Below are 16,066 nucleotides of genomic sequence, written 5' to 3' on the forward strand. Positions count from 1 at the left end.
GATGGAAAATGCCAGCAAAGGATGCAATATAGATAATCACAATACATTAGTAAGTGTCTTGTATTAACTTTGCCTGCATGATAAATGTCATTTGCTGAAGTGAGACAATGATTTTAATGGGATTGTACTTGGTTAGTTACAAATCTGTGTTATTTGATGGAATGATGGAAGCAACAGTCAGAATAAGAAAAACATTTGTAGCAAGGCAAATTAACCCTTCCTTTATATGCAGGAATGTTCAGTGGCCCATTGATGTTCATAATCATAGTGACTGGTATTGCCCTCTAAGTAGTGTGGAGTATCACATATGTAACTCCCCCCATCTCTATCCCTGTGGTTATTGGCTTTTGCATCCTTTCCTTGGCTACTGCACAGCAGACGGTTGGAAAAAAAAAAAAAAGACCATGACATTTCCTGTTATTAAGAACAACCTCATATGAGGAATTCTGCAGCTGAGACAAAGAAACTTAAGAACAGGAGAGAAGAGGCAGCCAGACATCTCAGCTCTCTTAATACGCTGATAGGCTCTTTATTTGGTTCTCAAGAGAGCACATCTCTATATTTCAACTGCAAACAATGATCTGGACAAGTATTTTCCTAATACTATTCTTTAGCCAACTCTGCAAAAGCCAGGCTGAAGTAAACGAAAGTGCTAAGAGAGTTGATGATGAGACGTCTGAGATGGAGAACCGTCTTTCAGCTGAAGAGCAAAACAAAGACTTGGAGAAGGTAAGATTACTTAATTCCTGGAAACCCATTTAAGTTTTGTCACTGAGCCCTAAAAGTTGTATCATAACAAACATAGTCTCAAAATCAGTTTGACCAGATTATTTTGCACTGATGTCTATGTAGGTTGTACTTGTATAAGCCTATTGTATGTTGAAAATGATAGCTAGATTTCAAAAACTGTTCTTAAAATATACCGGTAAATGTCTCTCTTCAGGTCCTCTTAGGTCACTTAGAGATCATTGTGCCACCAGAAAAACATGTACTGCTGCCCCCTAAAATGGGAAGTAAAATTTCCTTTAATGTCACATTAATCTCTGGTTCTCAAAATGGAAATGGGGTGATCTTTCAAAAGCCAGATGAGGAAGACCAACAAGAAGAGGAAGCCGAGGAGACGGATGAAGAAGCATCAAAAGAAGATAAAGTTCTCCCAACTATAACTGCACAGCCAGCTACTACTCTACCGACAGATGATAATTTAAGCTATATCTGTGAGTATTTTCCATGTATTTTGCTAAATTTTAATAAAATCTGTAGATAGTAGAAATAAAATCTTCTATTTACATTGTTAAACATACTCTACCTACCGCAAGGAGTCACCAATTGTATGGGTATTCCACAGGATATGCAATAAATGTCTGATGTGTCTGGCTATGAGAACAAGGGTTCCTCATCCTATCTGTTGAGGTGGCCCAGGTGGAGGAACAATAGATAGAGGACTATGCTCTCAGTTCACTTCTATTGGAGTGATGGAAACAAAACATGCTTGTCCAATCTACATATATGTATGGAAAATTAACTGTTTGGTGGAGGTCACATTATGTTTCTTTTGAGAACCAGTTACATGAAACCTATGTCTAGGATCCGAACGGGGAGGGTTCCAAATAAAGGATGGACTCTAGGGACTTTCATAGTGAACTATCCCCTGGGCCTGGGTTATCCTGCTTTATAATAAAAATTGCTTACACTGATAAAAATAACAATGTATCACTGAGCTGCAATACCAGACACAGCCCATAGCCCAGCGTGGCACTGTTTCCTTTAGAAAAGAAAAATCTGATGTATTGCTTTTTGAGACAAAAGCTTATAGAAGTTGTGCCAGGTGTTAATGATATAGTCTATAATAGTTTCTAGAATTGCCTAAATTAACCTTCTTAAAAAAGTGTGCTCCTTTCATCCAGAAACCGCGCCACTTCACTCCATGGCTGTCTATTGCAGCTGAGCTCCATTTAACTGAATGAGACTGGGCTGCAATACCAGTTTCACGGAAAGAATGAATCAAATAAAACCGCAGCACTCCCAGCTCTTCAATCCATGCTGGTTTATTCACCAAAATAGGGCGACGTTTCGACCTAATCGGTCTCTCTCAAGCAAACAAGTGTAGTGTAGCATATGCATAAAGTAATGCATAGTGTTCATAATAGCCCTCAGACTGGCTCTGTGTCCTAATTAATTAGTGGTAAGCAGGGGCGTAACTACCATAGAGGCAGACCATGCGACTGCTATGGGCCCCAGGGCAACAGGGGGCCCAGTCTTAGTTGGGATTATCTCCTCTTCTACTGGAGGTGAAAACTTGGTCAGGACTCTACCCTCTAAAGCAGGCATGCTCAACCTGCTGCCCTCCGGCTGTTGCAAAACTACAACTCCCAGCATGCCCAAACAGCCTACAGCTATCAGCCTACAGAAGGCATTGTGGGAGTTGTAGTTTTACAACAGCAGAGGGCCGCAGGTTGAGGATGCGTGCTCTAAAGGAACAACTTTTAGAAAACAAGGCAGTGGAAAAATGGCCGAAGGGTCATTGAAAAGGGTCTAGGCAGAAACCCTTCTGTCCTGTGTGGGGGGCCTGGTTTGATCCTTGCTATGGGCCCTTACGTCTCTATGTACGCCACTAATGGTAAGTGAATATTAATATAATCAACTTACAAGCAGGCTGTTCCTGTGGGCATAGCTCCTATGGTTATCGCTTCCTCTTATGGAAAAAGGCATGCTAAACAGACTGCCCCGATATCATAGAAGCAGAGTGCACATGTATCAAAGTCCTTCAGGTCTGGTGCGTTACTGCACCTGCACCTCCAACTACTAAGTTCTAGGTAACACTTTGGGTGCAACTTCAGGTGCAACCTCTGGGCATAGCCGAAAATAGATTCATCATGGGATTATTGAGACTACCGATAAACTACAGAATGGGAGGTCCCATGTAGTGTTGTCTTATAACGATACACCATGATAGGTATATTATGGGACATTTCTGTAGACCAGCTTAGCTTAATGGGGGGGATAGTTTTGCGCAGGCGCAGTAACGCGTCGGACACGCCAGACCTGAAGGATTTTGATACATGTGCGCTCTGCTTCTATGATATAGCGCGCCTATATATATAGCGTCTGTTTAGCGCGCCTTTTTCCATAAGATGAAGCGATAACCATAGGGGCTATGCCCACAGGAACAGCCTGCTTGTAAGTTGATTATGTTATTATTCACTTACCACTAATTAATCAGGACACAGAGCCACACTGAGGGCTATTATGAACACTATGTATTACTTTATGCATATGCTAATGGTTTTTCATGAATTTGCATAATTATCATGCCATCAGCTGGGAGGGTATATGTATCCATGTATACACACCACACTTGTTTTCTTGAGAAAGACCGGTTAGGTCGAAACGTCGCCATTTTCTGGTGAATAAACCAGCATGGATTGAGGACCTGGGAGTGCTGCGGTTTTATTTGATTCATTCTAAAGATTTTGGGGTACTACAGACTGGTACCCAACACCACGGGCACCACCACCATAGAGACTTATTATACAGATTAGTTAGGGCTGCTACTTCTTTTTCTTCCTTTGACTGTTTCACGGAAAAACATTCACAATCATTCAAGAACTCGCCATCCTTACAAAACTAGGGCATTGTGAGTGCCTGACCATACCACCAACCACAAAGTTCATAATCTGGCATGAGAAAAAATACTCCGTTTTATTCCTTCCAAATATTTCTCCATCTAAGTCTCTGCTGTACGCAGCACTTTTTGATTTCTTAACATTTTCCTTGGTATTTTTTTTTTTTTTACAACATGATCTGCCTGATGTGAATGGAAACAAGCCAATAACAGAACAGATTTCAGGGCTTCTGAGAGACGTCCGTGTTATGCGCTTCACCACAAGTCTCTTTTAGGAATTGAATGCATTAAAAGATGACAGTTTGGCTCTGCGCAGAGAGACCTATTGATTGATTTACTTAAAGAGACATTCAGCTTTGAATTTTTTTTTATGATTTCTCCACTGCATGTAAAATGATAAATGAAGAAACTTTGCCTTTAGTCTTGGTTAAGAATCTCCTACCGTTTTGTGTCTACAGGTCCTGTGCAGTCCAATGTGTTTCTATAGCATACTACAAACAAACTTTATGTAGACCGATTCTGCAGTTGCATCGTCACCTGTTCCCTACTTTTTGCTAACATACCAAATGCTAATTATTAAAGGGGTTGTGTCGCCTCAGCAAATAGCATTTATTATGTAGAGAAAGTTAATACAAGACACTAATGTATTGTGATTGTCCATATTGCTTCCTTTGCTGGCTGGATTCATTTCATCACATTATTCACTGCTCGTTTCCATGGCTACGACCACCCTGCAATCCAGCAGCGATGGCCGATGCTATCGTTGTTGCATCTGTGTTTCACGGATCATTAGGAAGAGATGCTTTGAAAATCATTTTTCAGCTGTGCAGGACAGTGAAACACGGATGACACGGACAGCAAAAACGGACACATGGACCACACACAGATCCTTCACTGAGGCATCACTGACCACCTTCTCATGGATTTGAGCACAGAGGACGTGTGAATGAAGCTTAAGTCGTGAGCGACATGAGACTCTCCTGTGACTTTTCTGTGTCACAGCTCCAAAAGTAGTCACGCAACAGGAAGTTGCAGTCAAATCGCACATTCTCTTTGTCACTCTACTTGCTGTCGCTCAACATGTCACTGTGTAGCCCCAGTCTTAATTACAAATGTGATTGATTTTTCTCAGTTGTCTGATTGAGAATAGTCAGAGCAATGATTATGACATTTAGGCTATAGGTCAAGTCAGGCAGTGAAGGAACAAATCCAGAGACAGCTCAAAGCACACAAAAAAAGTGAAGCAAGACAAGTGGTGCACCTTTGCAGGAGACTAGATAACTAGCATACCCTAAGACAGCGTTCCTCAACTCCGGTCCTCAGTGCCCACCTGCCGGTCATGTTTTCAGGATTTCCTTAGTATTGAGCAGGTGATATAATTAGTGTCAGTGCAAAAGGACTTACCACAGGTATTCATTCTGAGGGATATTCTCAAATCGTGACAGATAGGTGGGCCTTGAGGACTGGAGTTGAGGAACACTGCCCTAAGATGACCAGCTATTGGGTGGGGAAGACTAAGATGGTTGGACACTGGCTTTTTAATATCCAGGAAGCCCCACCTGCATGAAGTGGACAAAGCTGTGCAGCCCCCATGGAAAAAGAAGGGGATAAACTGCCAGGGAAACAAGGTGAGTGTCCTGGTGACTGTGCCCACCAGTCTGCCCGGTTGCCAGATTTGTTGCCAATCTTCCATTTATGAGACCGCTAGGACACCAGCTTTGGCAACCTAGAAGTGTGTCTACAGGCCCAGCTTCAACATCTGCAGGCAAATGTACCTCAAGACACCATATGGAATCTGTTTGCCCTTATTCCCAACTGTATCCCATCTTGTTTGACTAGAGGCAGCCCAACAGAGCACTAGATTCTCCATTCAGTTGTACAGTTTCCCCCAATAAACTTCTCCTTTCACTCTAATATTGTAATCACTTATATATATCATCATTACATTCATAAATAAAAAAAAATTATTTGAGTGCAACAATTCCTTCTTGGTGCATTATTTTTTGTCAATGACGGCAGTTGTAGTGTTTGCATTTTTAGTGTCCCTTTAATATGTAAAAAACAACCTTAGGCATCATGCACACGACCGTTGTTTTCGTCCGCATCCGAGCCGCAGTTTTTGCGGCTAGGATGCGGACCCATTCATTTCAATGTGGCCGCAAAAGATGCAGACAGCACTCCGTGTGCTGCCGCATCCGTTGCTCCGTTCCGTAGCCCCGCAAAAAAAATAGGACATGTCCTATTCTTCTCCGTTTTGCTGACAAGAATAGGCATTTCTACAATGGGCTGCCTGTTCCGTTCCGCAAATTGCGGAAGGCACACGGGCGGATTCTGTTTTTTTGCGGATCCGCGGTTTGCATAAAGCCTTAGTACTGTTTCTCCTGAATACATTACCTTTACCTGATGTCTCTTCCTCTACAGTGTCTCGGCTGAGTGGCATAGAAGCTGCAATCCATCGCCTTAACGTCCAGTTCTATGGCCTAGACGTAAAAGTGACCCAGATGTCTCAAAGTGTCTCCAAGATGCGGACTAAGCTCGATGAAGCAGAGGACACTATCGCTACAGTGTCTGAGATAAATGCAAGAAATCAAAGACAGATTGGACATATTGAAGGTAGGATTGCCAAGCAGAAACATGTGTCAGACTGTTGTTTTTCAAGTTAATGTCTTGTTTTAATTACAATATTCCAACTTTTCAGAGGGATGATCTGTTGTTTCTAGGGGTATGGGTTTTATTATGCAGAAACCAAAAGCAAAAGACATCAATAATTTTATTAATAATATTCTTTATTATATAGCACCAACATATTCCACAGCACTTTACACTCAGGGGGTTTAAGTACAAACAGAATCATAAAGAACAAAGCAACAAAGGGGTCAAAAATTAAAACAAGAGGAATGAGGGCCCTGCTGTCAAGACTTTACAATCTATCAGGAGATAGGGGTGACAGAAGGTGACAAGTGATTATTTCGTATAACGGTACGGCCATCTTAACACAATAGGGGAGTAGATATAAAGCTGCATGAGACAGTCAACAGTAGATATATGTAGTGCATTTGCGTGCATGGGGTGTGGATTTTTGATGATGGATGAATGGGGTGAATGGAGAAGGGTTAGTTCAAGGGATGAGATAGGGCAACATAAAAGGATGTGTTTTTAGGGAGCACCTAAAACTGTGCATGTTGAGAACCTAATTGCTTGGGGAAGTGCATTCCAGAGAACAGGAGCAGCTCGAGAACAGGAGTGAGAAGTTCGGATTATGGTGGATTGGTGGATGATAGCTGTAAATTTTAGTCTAGCGATAGCTTAATAACAACTTGAATTCTTGCTTCTAATCCTGGGAAATAGTTATCTCAGGGGTACACCTGTTCTTTATTAATAGGCTTTAATAAAATAAAAAAAATTCAGAACTATGATTGTTATGTTATTTTTTTAGTGTATTAATAGGTAAAAGAATACAGGAAAATTGATGGGCGATTGTAGACTTTCTTCTGTATGAACATAATTACGTCGATTAGCAATTCATTGGTGAAATGTTTTTGTGAAACAGCCTATTTTGGGAAAATTGATGGGTGATTGTAGATTTTCTTCTGTATGAAACGAATTACGTCAATTAGCCATTCATTGGTGAAATATTTTTGTGAAACAGCCTTTATGGGGAACATTGATGGGTGATTGTAGACCTTCTTCTGTATGTACTGAATAACGTCGATTAGCCATTCAGTGGTGAAATTTGTTTGTGATACAGCCTTTTTGGGAAAATTGATCGGTAGCTGTAACTATGGTCAAGGACAATTTCCTTTACGGTCCACTGGGTAAATGTGGTTCCTGCCCAGCCACACCAGCAACTTGGCAAGGTGACGCCGCTTCCGCCTCCACGTTCTCACGCCGTTGGTCCTACGACAATGTCCGCCTCTACCTCCTCATCCTCCACAGTGTCCTCAACCTCCACTGCAGGGACAATTCACAGTGCTCCTCCAGCATACCACATGTGCAGTGCACGGCGGTGTCATGCTGTTCTACACCTCGTTTGCCTGGGTGAACGGAGTCACACAGGAGAGAAACAGCTCCATGTCCTTCATCAAGAAATCGAATCCTGGCTTTCTCCGCGACAACTCAAAATCAGAACCATGGTGACCGAAAACGGGAATAACATGGTGTCAGCGCTGTGACAAGGAGGGCTGAGCCATGCGCCCTGCATGGCACACATGTTCAATCTGGTTGTCAAGCGGTTCCTGAAGTCTTCCACCCATCTGCAAGACATCCTAAAAATGTCCAGGAAACTTTGCATGCACTTCAGCCACTCATACACTACAAAGCACACCCTCCTTGAGCTGCAGCGGCAGAATGGCATCCCCCAACATAGGCTGATATACAAGGTTTTCACCCGTTGAAATTCCACCCTACATATGTTAGATCGACTATTTGAACAGAGTAGGGCCATAAACGATTTCTTGATGATCCAAGCGGACAGGAGTACTCCCCTGTGTAACTTCTATGTCAGCCAGTGGCAGTTCATGTGTGACACCTGCCGTTTGCTCTGGCCCATTGAGGAGGCCACGTTATTTGTCAGTCGCCAGGACTAGGTGATGAACAACATTATTCCACTGCTTCATGTCCTGGAACAGATGCTGGCAAATCTGGCTGGTCAGGGGACTAGAGACGTGGCTCCCAGAAAGATGGTGGCAGAGTTTGATACATTTGTCTGTCAGGTTCTCTGTTTACAGTCAGTGAACGAGAACATAATTTATCCAAGGATATGCAAACATCTACAGATGGGGTGTTAACCCCCAGAAGTAGGCCATCGGCATGAAGGAGCAGTCATTTTCACAGCTCGAGGTATCCTCCCGGAAGCTTGACCTCTGCACGTTGACGATCTGCATTGCCAAGCTTGTCTAATAGAAAAATCCCGCAGTGCACCCCCTTGGAGGAAACTCTTGATTTGGCACAGGCTGCTTTACTCCTTCGAAAACAATGGACTCTGTACAGAGTGACACCGATGTATAATTTCTCATACACCAGACTGAAAGAGTATTCCAAGCACCTGTCTGCCCACATAGCTGCCGAGAAACAGAAGAGACTTGCCTTTGAAGTGGGCTCAGAGCTGAACCTAAAAGCCAAATTTTCCTGTTTACCTGGAATCAAAAGAAAGGACAGAGATCCACTGGCTGTGCTCATACAGATTTCATTCAAGCCTCCACTCACCGAGGCAAGCACAGAGGACCGGATTGTGTGGACAAGTTGGTTCTGCGGGACGTACACACAGGACGATCCATTGGAGGTGTTACCAGAGACATTTACTTGCCTCCCACTCTTCCTGTATAACGGCTCCAGGACGCTCACGGCTATTGTAAGGACGTGGTTCCTAAGAAACTTTGACTGTTGTTTCGGTAAGCTGGTGATGAGTTATCAGGGCCTTACGTGGCTAGCAGCGTTGTGGACCGGGTATGACGTGTATGTATCAGTGTCAGCTACAGAGCTTGTTTTCTCTGTCCCCGTCGAACCTCACATGGACATTTCTTATGCCAGCCATGCAGAGGACTTCAAAACGTCATGGAATGATATTCATCAATTAAAGGACGAGGTCACGTTGGAAGAAGTGGACAATTTATTCCAATGTCTTTACTCGCATTTCTTCAGATACTTTAGAATCCACTTATCAGCAACCCAGCTCATCAAAGTGACAGCATCTGTAGCATCAGCGCATTGTGAAGGAAAAGTTCCTCACTAAGGACTACCTAATCCGAGTGCTGGGATTCATCACAGAGCTGGCCATCAATAACATCCAGTATTGAACACATGGGCGACTCTCATCTCGGACCTTGTCCACAATGTTCGGGACCCCCCCCTCCCCGGACGTCTTACATGTCTTAGACATGATCCCTGCAGTGCTTACTACATGTTATATTGCTTCTTACCATTTTGTTACAGCGGCTGTGAGACCTGCACATACTAAGACTTATTTATGGTACCGACCAGTTACCTTCCAGCTGTGATTGTGTAGCCTGCACTGTAGGAATGAGCTGGAGTCGGCTTGTTTTCTGGACTGTCCTCATTATCAGCCATAACCCCATACATTTCATGATCAATATGCATTACCATCGTGGTCACCCCAACACTGGTCGTCAATCCATTCTTGTTGATAAAGCACTTTTTTTTCAGTTTGTCTTTTAAATCTTGTGGTTTTGCCCCTTCTGTGTTGTATTTTATGTGTGTTAATGTCCTGTTTGTGAAATCAAAAAAAAAATTCTCCCCCGTTTAAAAATAAAAATGAATTGGCTTGTGATTTGGTAGCCAAAAGCAGGAGTGGGTACAAAACACAGAAGACATGCAATATTCCATTCACATGTCATCTCTGTTTTGGATCCACGCCTGTTTTTTTGGCATTAGCAATACTGATGAACTACTGACCAAATGCTGACCGAGAGAAGGCGGATGCTCAACAGACAGGATCCATTTTTTGGGGGTTATTGTTCTGACAGATCTGAGGAAGGGCAAAATAATCAGTGACGTCAACACAAAGTTACTGCTGTCACCCTCTTCACTCTGTTGGGGGGCTCTACTTGTATAAGTGTTTAATAGAACAGGTTCTGTAGACATCTATGTGGAATCAGCTGACGACGGTGTAAAAGGAGTGCGCTTATTCTTGGCGCTAACATCGACCTGTAAGGCTGAGTTTATACTTGAGTTATTTGGTCAGTTTTGGCCCTGTGACTGCCCAAATAAGTGAAGTGTGCAGTGATTCTAAGAGCGACGCCTGTCATCTGCATGTCATACTGACTCACAGTATTATTTCACTACCAAAGCAGACTCCCTATGCGTGTTACTGCAAGGCACAGTGTTCTACACCACTACAAAGGCTATAAATAGCAGTTTTTTTAATGCGATTCACCACTAATAAATTTGCATTGAACCAAATTTTTTTTTATTCGCTTATCTCTAATTAGTATAGTCACAGAATACAGGCTGCCATTAATGGCCCTTGAATTCGGCTAATGCTTCCTGCAGCCCTAATGACTTTTTAACTGTATCATCTCCATCTCCACTTCTAAAGGTTCTTATATGACTCTATTATATTTCTGTACCATGAATTTGCCTTTGCAAGACATAACGATAATATCCAGACCACCGCCTTGTCCAGATACTTTCCAGTGTTAATCTATGTCTACCTACTACATCATGAAGAAAGCTGAGGTTCATCTGTAGCATTAATAAAGGGTTTGTCCAGGATTCCAAAAACAGTACCACACTTGTCCACGGTGTGGGGATTCTCTCTGGTAGACAGGACAAGCGGATGCAGTATAGAGGCAAAGACCAGTTTGTAACTCAAAAACTTCTGTGTTTTATTCACACTTACGTCAACAAAACAGTACGACAGTCCATTTGCAGTTTTGGTGTTCGTTCACACCTAGACAGTTCATACAGCAAAAGAGTCACCTGTTATCCTAGGTGTTCGCTCACACCCGATCGGCATTGCTCAGGCCAGAGCAGACCTCCCAAACTCAGGCCTCCAGCCTAGCACATGGCTCAAATCCCAATCCAGTGATTGCCAGAGCTCCTCTGTCAGAGAGAGAGAGAGGTAATTCCCACCAGCTGACACTGCTGGCTGTTTTTTTATATAGGCCAGTCAAGACCCGGCCTGGAACGTGGGGAGTAGTCACCCACCCAGCACTTTGACTATTCCCAGTAAGAGCCATCCCGGATGAGCTATTACAGCTATAATAAATAGCAAGGTGTCAAACAGCAACTGCTGCTGACACATGAAAACTGGCTTTTACTCCACTGAGGCCAGGAACCTCGGTGACACATACCTTCCGTCAACGACAATCCCTTGTGCCTTCCTATATGCGGTATTGCAGCTCAGACACTTTGTCTTCAATAAAGCTGAGCTGCAATGCCCGACATATTGACAGCTGTGACATTGTTTGTGGTAGAAAGGAACCATGTTTTTTTTTTTTCTCTAATCCTGAACAATGAGCTTTAACGGGTTTTGCCAATATTTAAAAAAAAAAGCCAGAGAACAGGGGCTGTATGAAATTAGGAAAAACACCCCACCATGATCATGACCACTGAGGCCAATGACTGAGTGCAACAGTCACATGAAAGATGAATGGCACGTGGCCACTGATGGCCCTGAAGGGATCAGAGTGTCAGTGTAGGATCGGTGGGACATTTAAAAGGTGAGTAAGGGTTTTATTCTTGACTTCATACAGCCTCCTGCTCTCTGCCAATTTGTTTAAAATATTGGAAAGCCCTTTTCTGTACTGTAGACTGAGATTAAAACTCAGGCTTTATTAGATTGCATTTTAACATTCCATAAAACACCTGTCACAGACAGAACAAAGGCCAAGAAGTGAACCCCCTGGGGCAGACTAAACAAAGTTAAAGGGGTTTTCTTGAGTAGAATATTGATGACCTATCCTCAAGATAAGTAATCAATATCGGATTGGTGTGGTGGGGGTCAAACTCCTGGCACTCCTGCTGATCAGCTGTTTGAAGAGGCCACAGCACTTTGGTGAGATGAGTCAGGTAATGATGAACTATGCTGAGGGTGGGTCGTCAATATGCTATTCCCAGAAAACCCCTTTAAAGTTAAAGGAATTCCTCGGTTTCCACTCATGTGTGGATGGACTTTGCTTTGGAGAATCCCGAGGTAGTGTAAGTGGAATGGTCTATGAAATTAACAGCTGAAGGCTTGTAGATGGTATTTTAAAATGTTCTACAAATTGTTAGGCAGAAGCATAGCCAGAGTTTATGCAATACAAGCCAGGCGATTAGCGAGAGAAGTTAGGAAATAATCTAGGTCGATCAGAAAAATACATATTAAAAGGAACTTTAGAACCTCAGTAAAAATGTCAAAAGTAATATACAAGTATACAGTTATGTATCAATTATCCATAGATCAAAGTTCAGAAAGGTAAAACCATGGTCAGCTCTGGTAGTAGGAGAAGGGGAGGGCTGTTTAGCTGCTCATATCTCTGGATTTTTAGCAGCTAGAGACCTAGGGGGTAATTTCCTAACTGGCGTATATCTGTCGCAGATTGCAGCAAAAAGCTAATTTCCCAGCCACGCAAGGGGAATGGGACGGGTGGGGAAGGAGGTGGACCACCAGGCCTGTCTCATTTATCATTTTCTACGCCTGTTTTAGACGCCATCAAGGAAGTTGGTATATATTTAGACCAGCAGTGGATGCGCCAAAGGCACAGGGGTTATTAAGACTGGTGTATAATACAAGCCCAGAATCACAGTATTAGCACAACATCAGCAGGAGATATTGCTGTCAGAAATCTAGTCAGAAATAAAAATGGTAAAACCTACTTTCAGCTGCATTTATTGCCATCCTGATTTTTAACAGACATCTCTTGCCATGTACTGAATAATGCTGTGATTCTTGTATTAATGTAAAATAGTTTCTAAAAAACCTACAACTAATCACGCAAAACAAAAAAGAAAATTAGAATAAAAAAAAATCTAAAAGCTATGAGTGCTGGAACACAAAGGGTCCTTAATGCTAAAATTATTTGTCACTAAGGGGTTAGAAATGCAATTGTATCCCCTGAGTTGTGTGCAAACAAGATTTACTTCACAAACATATTAAAAATGTTCAATAAATGGACATATGCAATGTAAAATTGCACATTGTACAATAAATAGACATTTTTTGGGAATGTTTTTCCAATTTTAATGTCTCTGCTAGGAAGTTAATACTGATGACCTATCCTCAGGGTAGGTCATCAGTGTCTGATCGGAGGGGGTCCGACACTCAATGCCCATGTCGAATAGCTGTTTGAAAAAGGTGCTGGGCTTCTATGAGCTCTGAAGCCTCTTCACAGCAAGCACAGTGCCTTCTATTGGACAGTAGTGATGTCCCGAATAGTTCCCGGCGAACATAGCTTGTTCGCGTTCGCCGCTGCGGGCGAACATATGCGATGTTCGGTCCGCCCCCTATACATCATCACTGAGTAAACTTTGACCCTCTACCTCACAGTCAGCAGACACATTCCAGCCAATCAGCAGCAGACCCTCCCACCTCTAGGACAGCATCCATTTTAGATTTATTCGGAATCTGAATTCACAGAGAGAGGAGGGAGAGTGCAGCTGCTGATTCAATAGGGAAAGCGTTAGCTAGGGCATTGTTCTGTGTCCAGAGACTCATCTGCTGTAAGGACAGCATCCAGACAGCACCCCAAAAAGCCCTTTTCAGGGCTGGTACATCAGTCTGCTTTTTTTTTTTTTTTAAATATATACAGTACAGACCAAAAGTTTGGACACACCTTCTCATTCAAAGAGTTTTCTTTATTTTCATGACTATGAAAATTGTAGATTCACACTGAAGGCATCAAAACTATGAATTAACACATGTGGAATTATATACATAACAAAAAAGTGTGAAACAACTGAAAATATGTCATATTCTAGGTTCTTCAAAGTAGCCACCTTTTGCTTTGATTACTGCTTTGCACACTCTTGGCATTCTCTTGATGAGCTTCAAGAGGTAGTCACCTAAAATGGTCTTCCAACAGTCTTGAAGGAGTTCCCAGAGATGCTTAGCACTTGTTGGCCCTTTTGCCTTCACTCTGCGGTCCAGCTCACCCCAAACCATCTCAATTGGGTTCAGGTCCGGTGACTGTGGAGGCCCGGCCATCTGGCGCAGCACCCCATCACTCTCCTTCATGGTCAAATAGCCCTTACACAGCCTGTAGGTGTGTTTGGGGTCATTGTCCTGTTAAAAAATAAATGATGGTCCAACTAAACGCAAACCGGATGGAATAGCATGCCGCTGCAAGATGCTGTGGTAGCCATGCTGGTTCAGTATGCCTTCAATTTTGAATAAATCCCCAACAGTGTCACCAGCAAAGCACCCCCACACCATCACACCTCCTCCTCTATGCTTCACGGTGGGAACCAGGCATGTAGAGTCTATCCGTTCACCTTTTCTGCGCCGCACAAAGACACGGTGGTTGGAACCAAAGATCTCAAATTTGGACTTATCAGACCAAAGCACAGATTTCCACTGGTCTAATGTCCATTCCTTGTGTTCTTTAGCCCAAACAAGTCTCTTCTGCTTGTTGCCTGTCCTTAGCAGTGGTTTCCTAGCAGATATTCTACCATGAAGGCCTGATTCACACAGTCTCCTCTTAACAGTTGTTCTAGAGATGTGTCTGCTGCTAGAACTCTGTGTGGCATTGACCTGGTCTCTAATCTGAGCTGCTGTTAACCTGCGATTTCTGAGGCTGGTGACTCGGATGAACTTATCCTCCGCAGCAGAGGTGACTCTTGGTCTTCCTTTCCTGGGGCGGTCCACATGTGAGCCAGTTTCTTTGTAGCGCTTGATGGTTTTTGTGACTGCACTTGGGGACACTTTCAAAGTTTTCCTAATTTTTTCGGACTAACTGACCTTCATTTCTTAAAGTAATGAGGGCCACTCATTTTTCTTTACTTTGCTGCTTTTTTTCTTGCCATAATACAAATTCTAACAGTCTATTCAGTAGGACTATCAGCTGTGTATCCACCTGACTTCTCCACAACCCAACTGATGGTCCCAACCCCATTTATAAGGCAAGAAATCCCACTTATTAAACCTGACAGGGCACACCTGTGAAGTGAAAACCATTTCAGGTGACTACCTCTTGAAGCTCATCAAGAGAATGCCAAGAGTGTGCAAAGCAGTAATCAAAGCAAAAGGTGGCTACTTTGAAGAACCTAGAATATTACATATTTTCAGTTGTTTCACACTTTTTTGTTATGTATATCATTCCACATGTGTTAATTCATAGTTTTGATGCCTTCAGTGTGACTCTACAATTTTCATAGTCATGAAAATAAAGAAAACTCTTTGAATGAGAAGGTGTGTCCAACTTTTGGTCTGTACTGTATATTGCAGTTGCCTGGCTGCCCGTGTGTGAGAGGCTGCAGGCTCAGTCATAGACAGCACTGTGAGCACAGTGCACACCATTCATACAGGGTGTGACAGAAAATACCTTGCAGATAAAAAAAAAATCTATTTAATATTTTTCTGTGATCTAATCACATTTGCATGCCCGTGTGTGTCAGGCGCCCACACATACTGTATTGTGGCCACTGGCTAGTGGCTGGCTAGGCCTGCACTCATACCGTTACAGGGTGTCATTCACCCAAATACCTTTCAGGAAAATAAAAATATATATTTTAAATTTAACTGTGATCTAATCACATTTGCAAGCCCGTGTGTGTCAGGCCTCCACACATACTGTATTGTGTCCACTGGCTAGTGGCTGGTTAGTCCTGCACTCATACCGTTACAGGGTGTCATTCACCCAAATACCTTTCAGAAAAAAAAAATTATATTTTAAATTTAACTGTGATCTAATCACATTTGCAAGCCCGTGTGTGTCAGGCCCCCACACATACTCTATTGTGTCCACTGCCCATCACTTATATAGAGTGGCACAGTACCTTGCA

General features: G+C 42.8%; 1 protein-coding gene and 1 pseudogene across 1 annotated transcript in view; both read left to right on the plus strand.

Annotated features, from left to right (window-relative positions):
- The first annotated feature begins 444 nt into the window (after positions 1-444).
- Positions 445-16,066, plus strand: part of CLEC11A (C-type lectin domain containing 11A) — a 28,246-nt gene continuing 12,624 nt past the window's right edge. Inside the window, exons 1-3 of the mRNA XM_044278122.1 lie at positions 445-729; positions 944-1,217; positions 6,047-6,238. Coding sequence (XP_044134057.1) covers positions 577-729; positions 944-1,217; positions 6,047-6,238 — 619 coding nt within the window. The 5' untranslated portion in view covers positions 445-576. The remainder of the gene's footprint in view (positions 730-943; positions 1,218-6,046; positions 6,239-16,066) is intronic.
- LOC122926671 lies at positions 8,385-9,420 on the plus strand (annotated as a pseudogene).

Source organism: Bufo gargarizans, chromosome 2 (assembly GCF_014858855.1).
Source record: "Bufo gargarizans isolate SCDJY-AF-19 chromosome 2, ASM1485885v1, whole genome shotgun sequence".
Taxonomy (NCBI): Eukaryota; Metazoa; Chordata; class Amphibia; order Anura; family Bufonidae; genus Bufo; species Bufo gargarizans.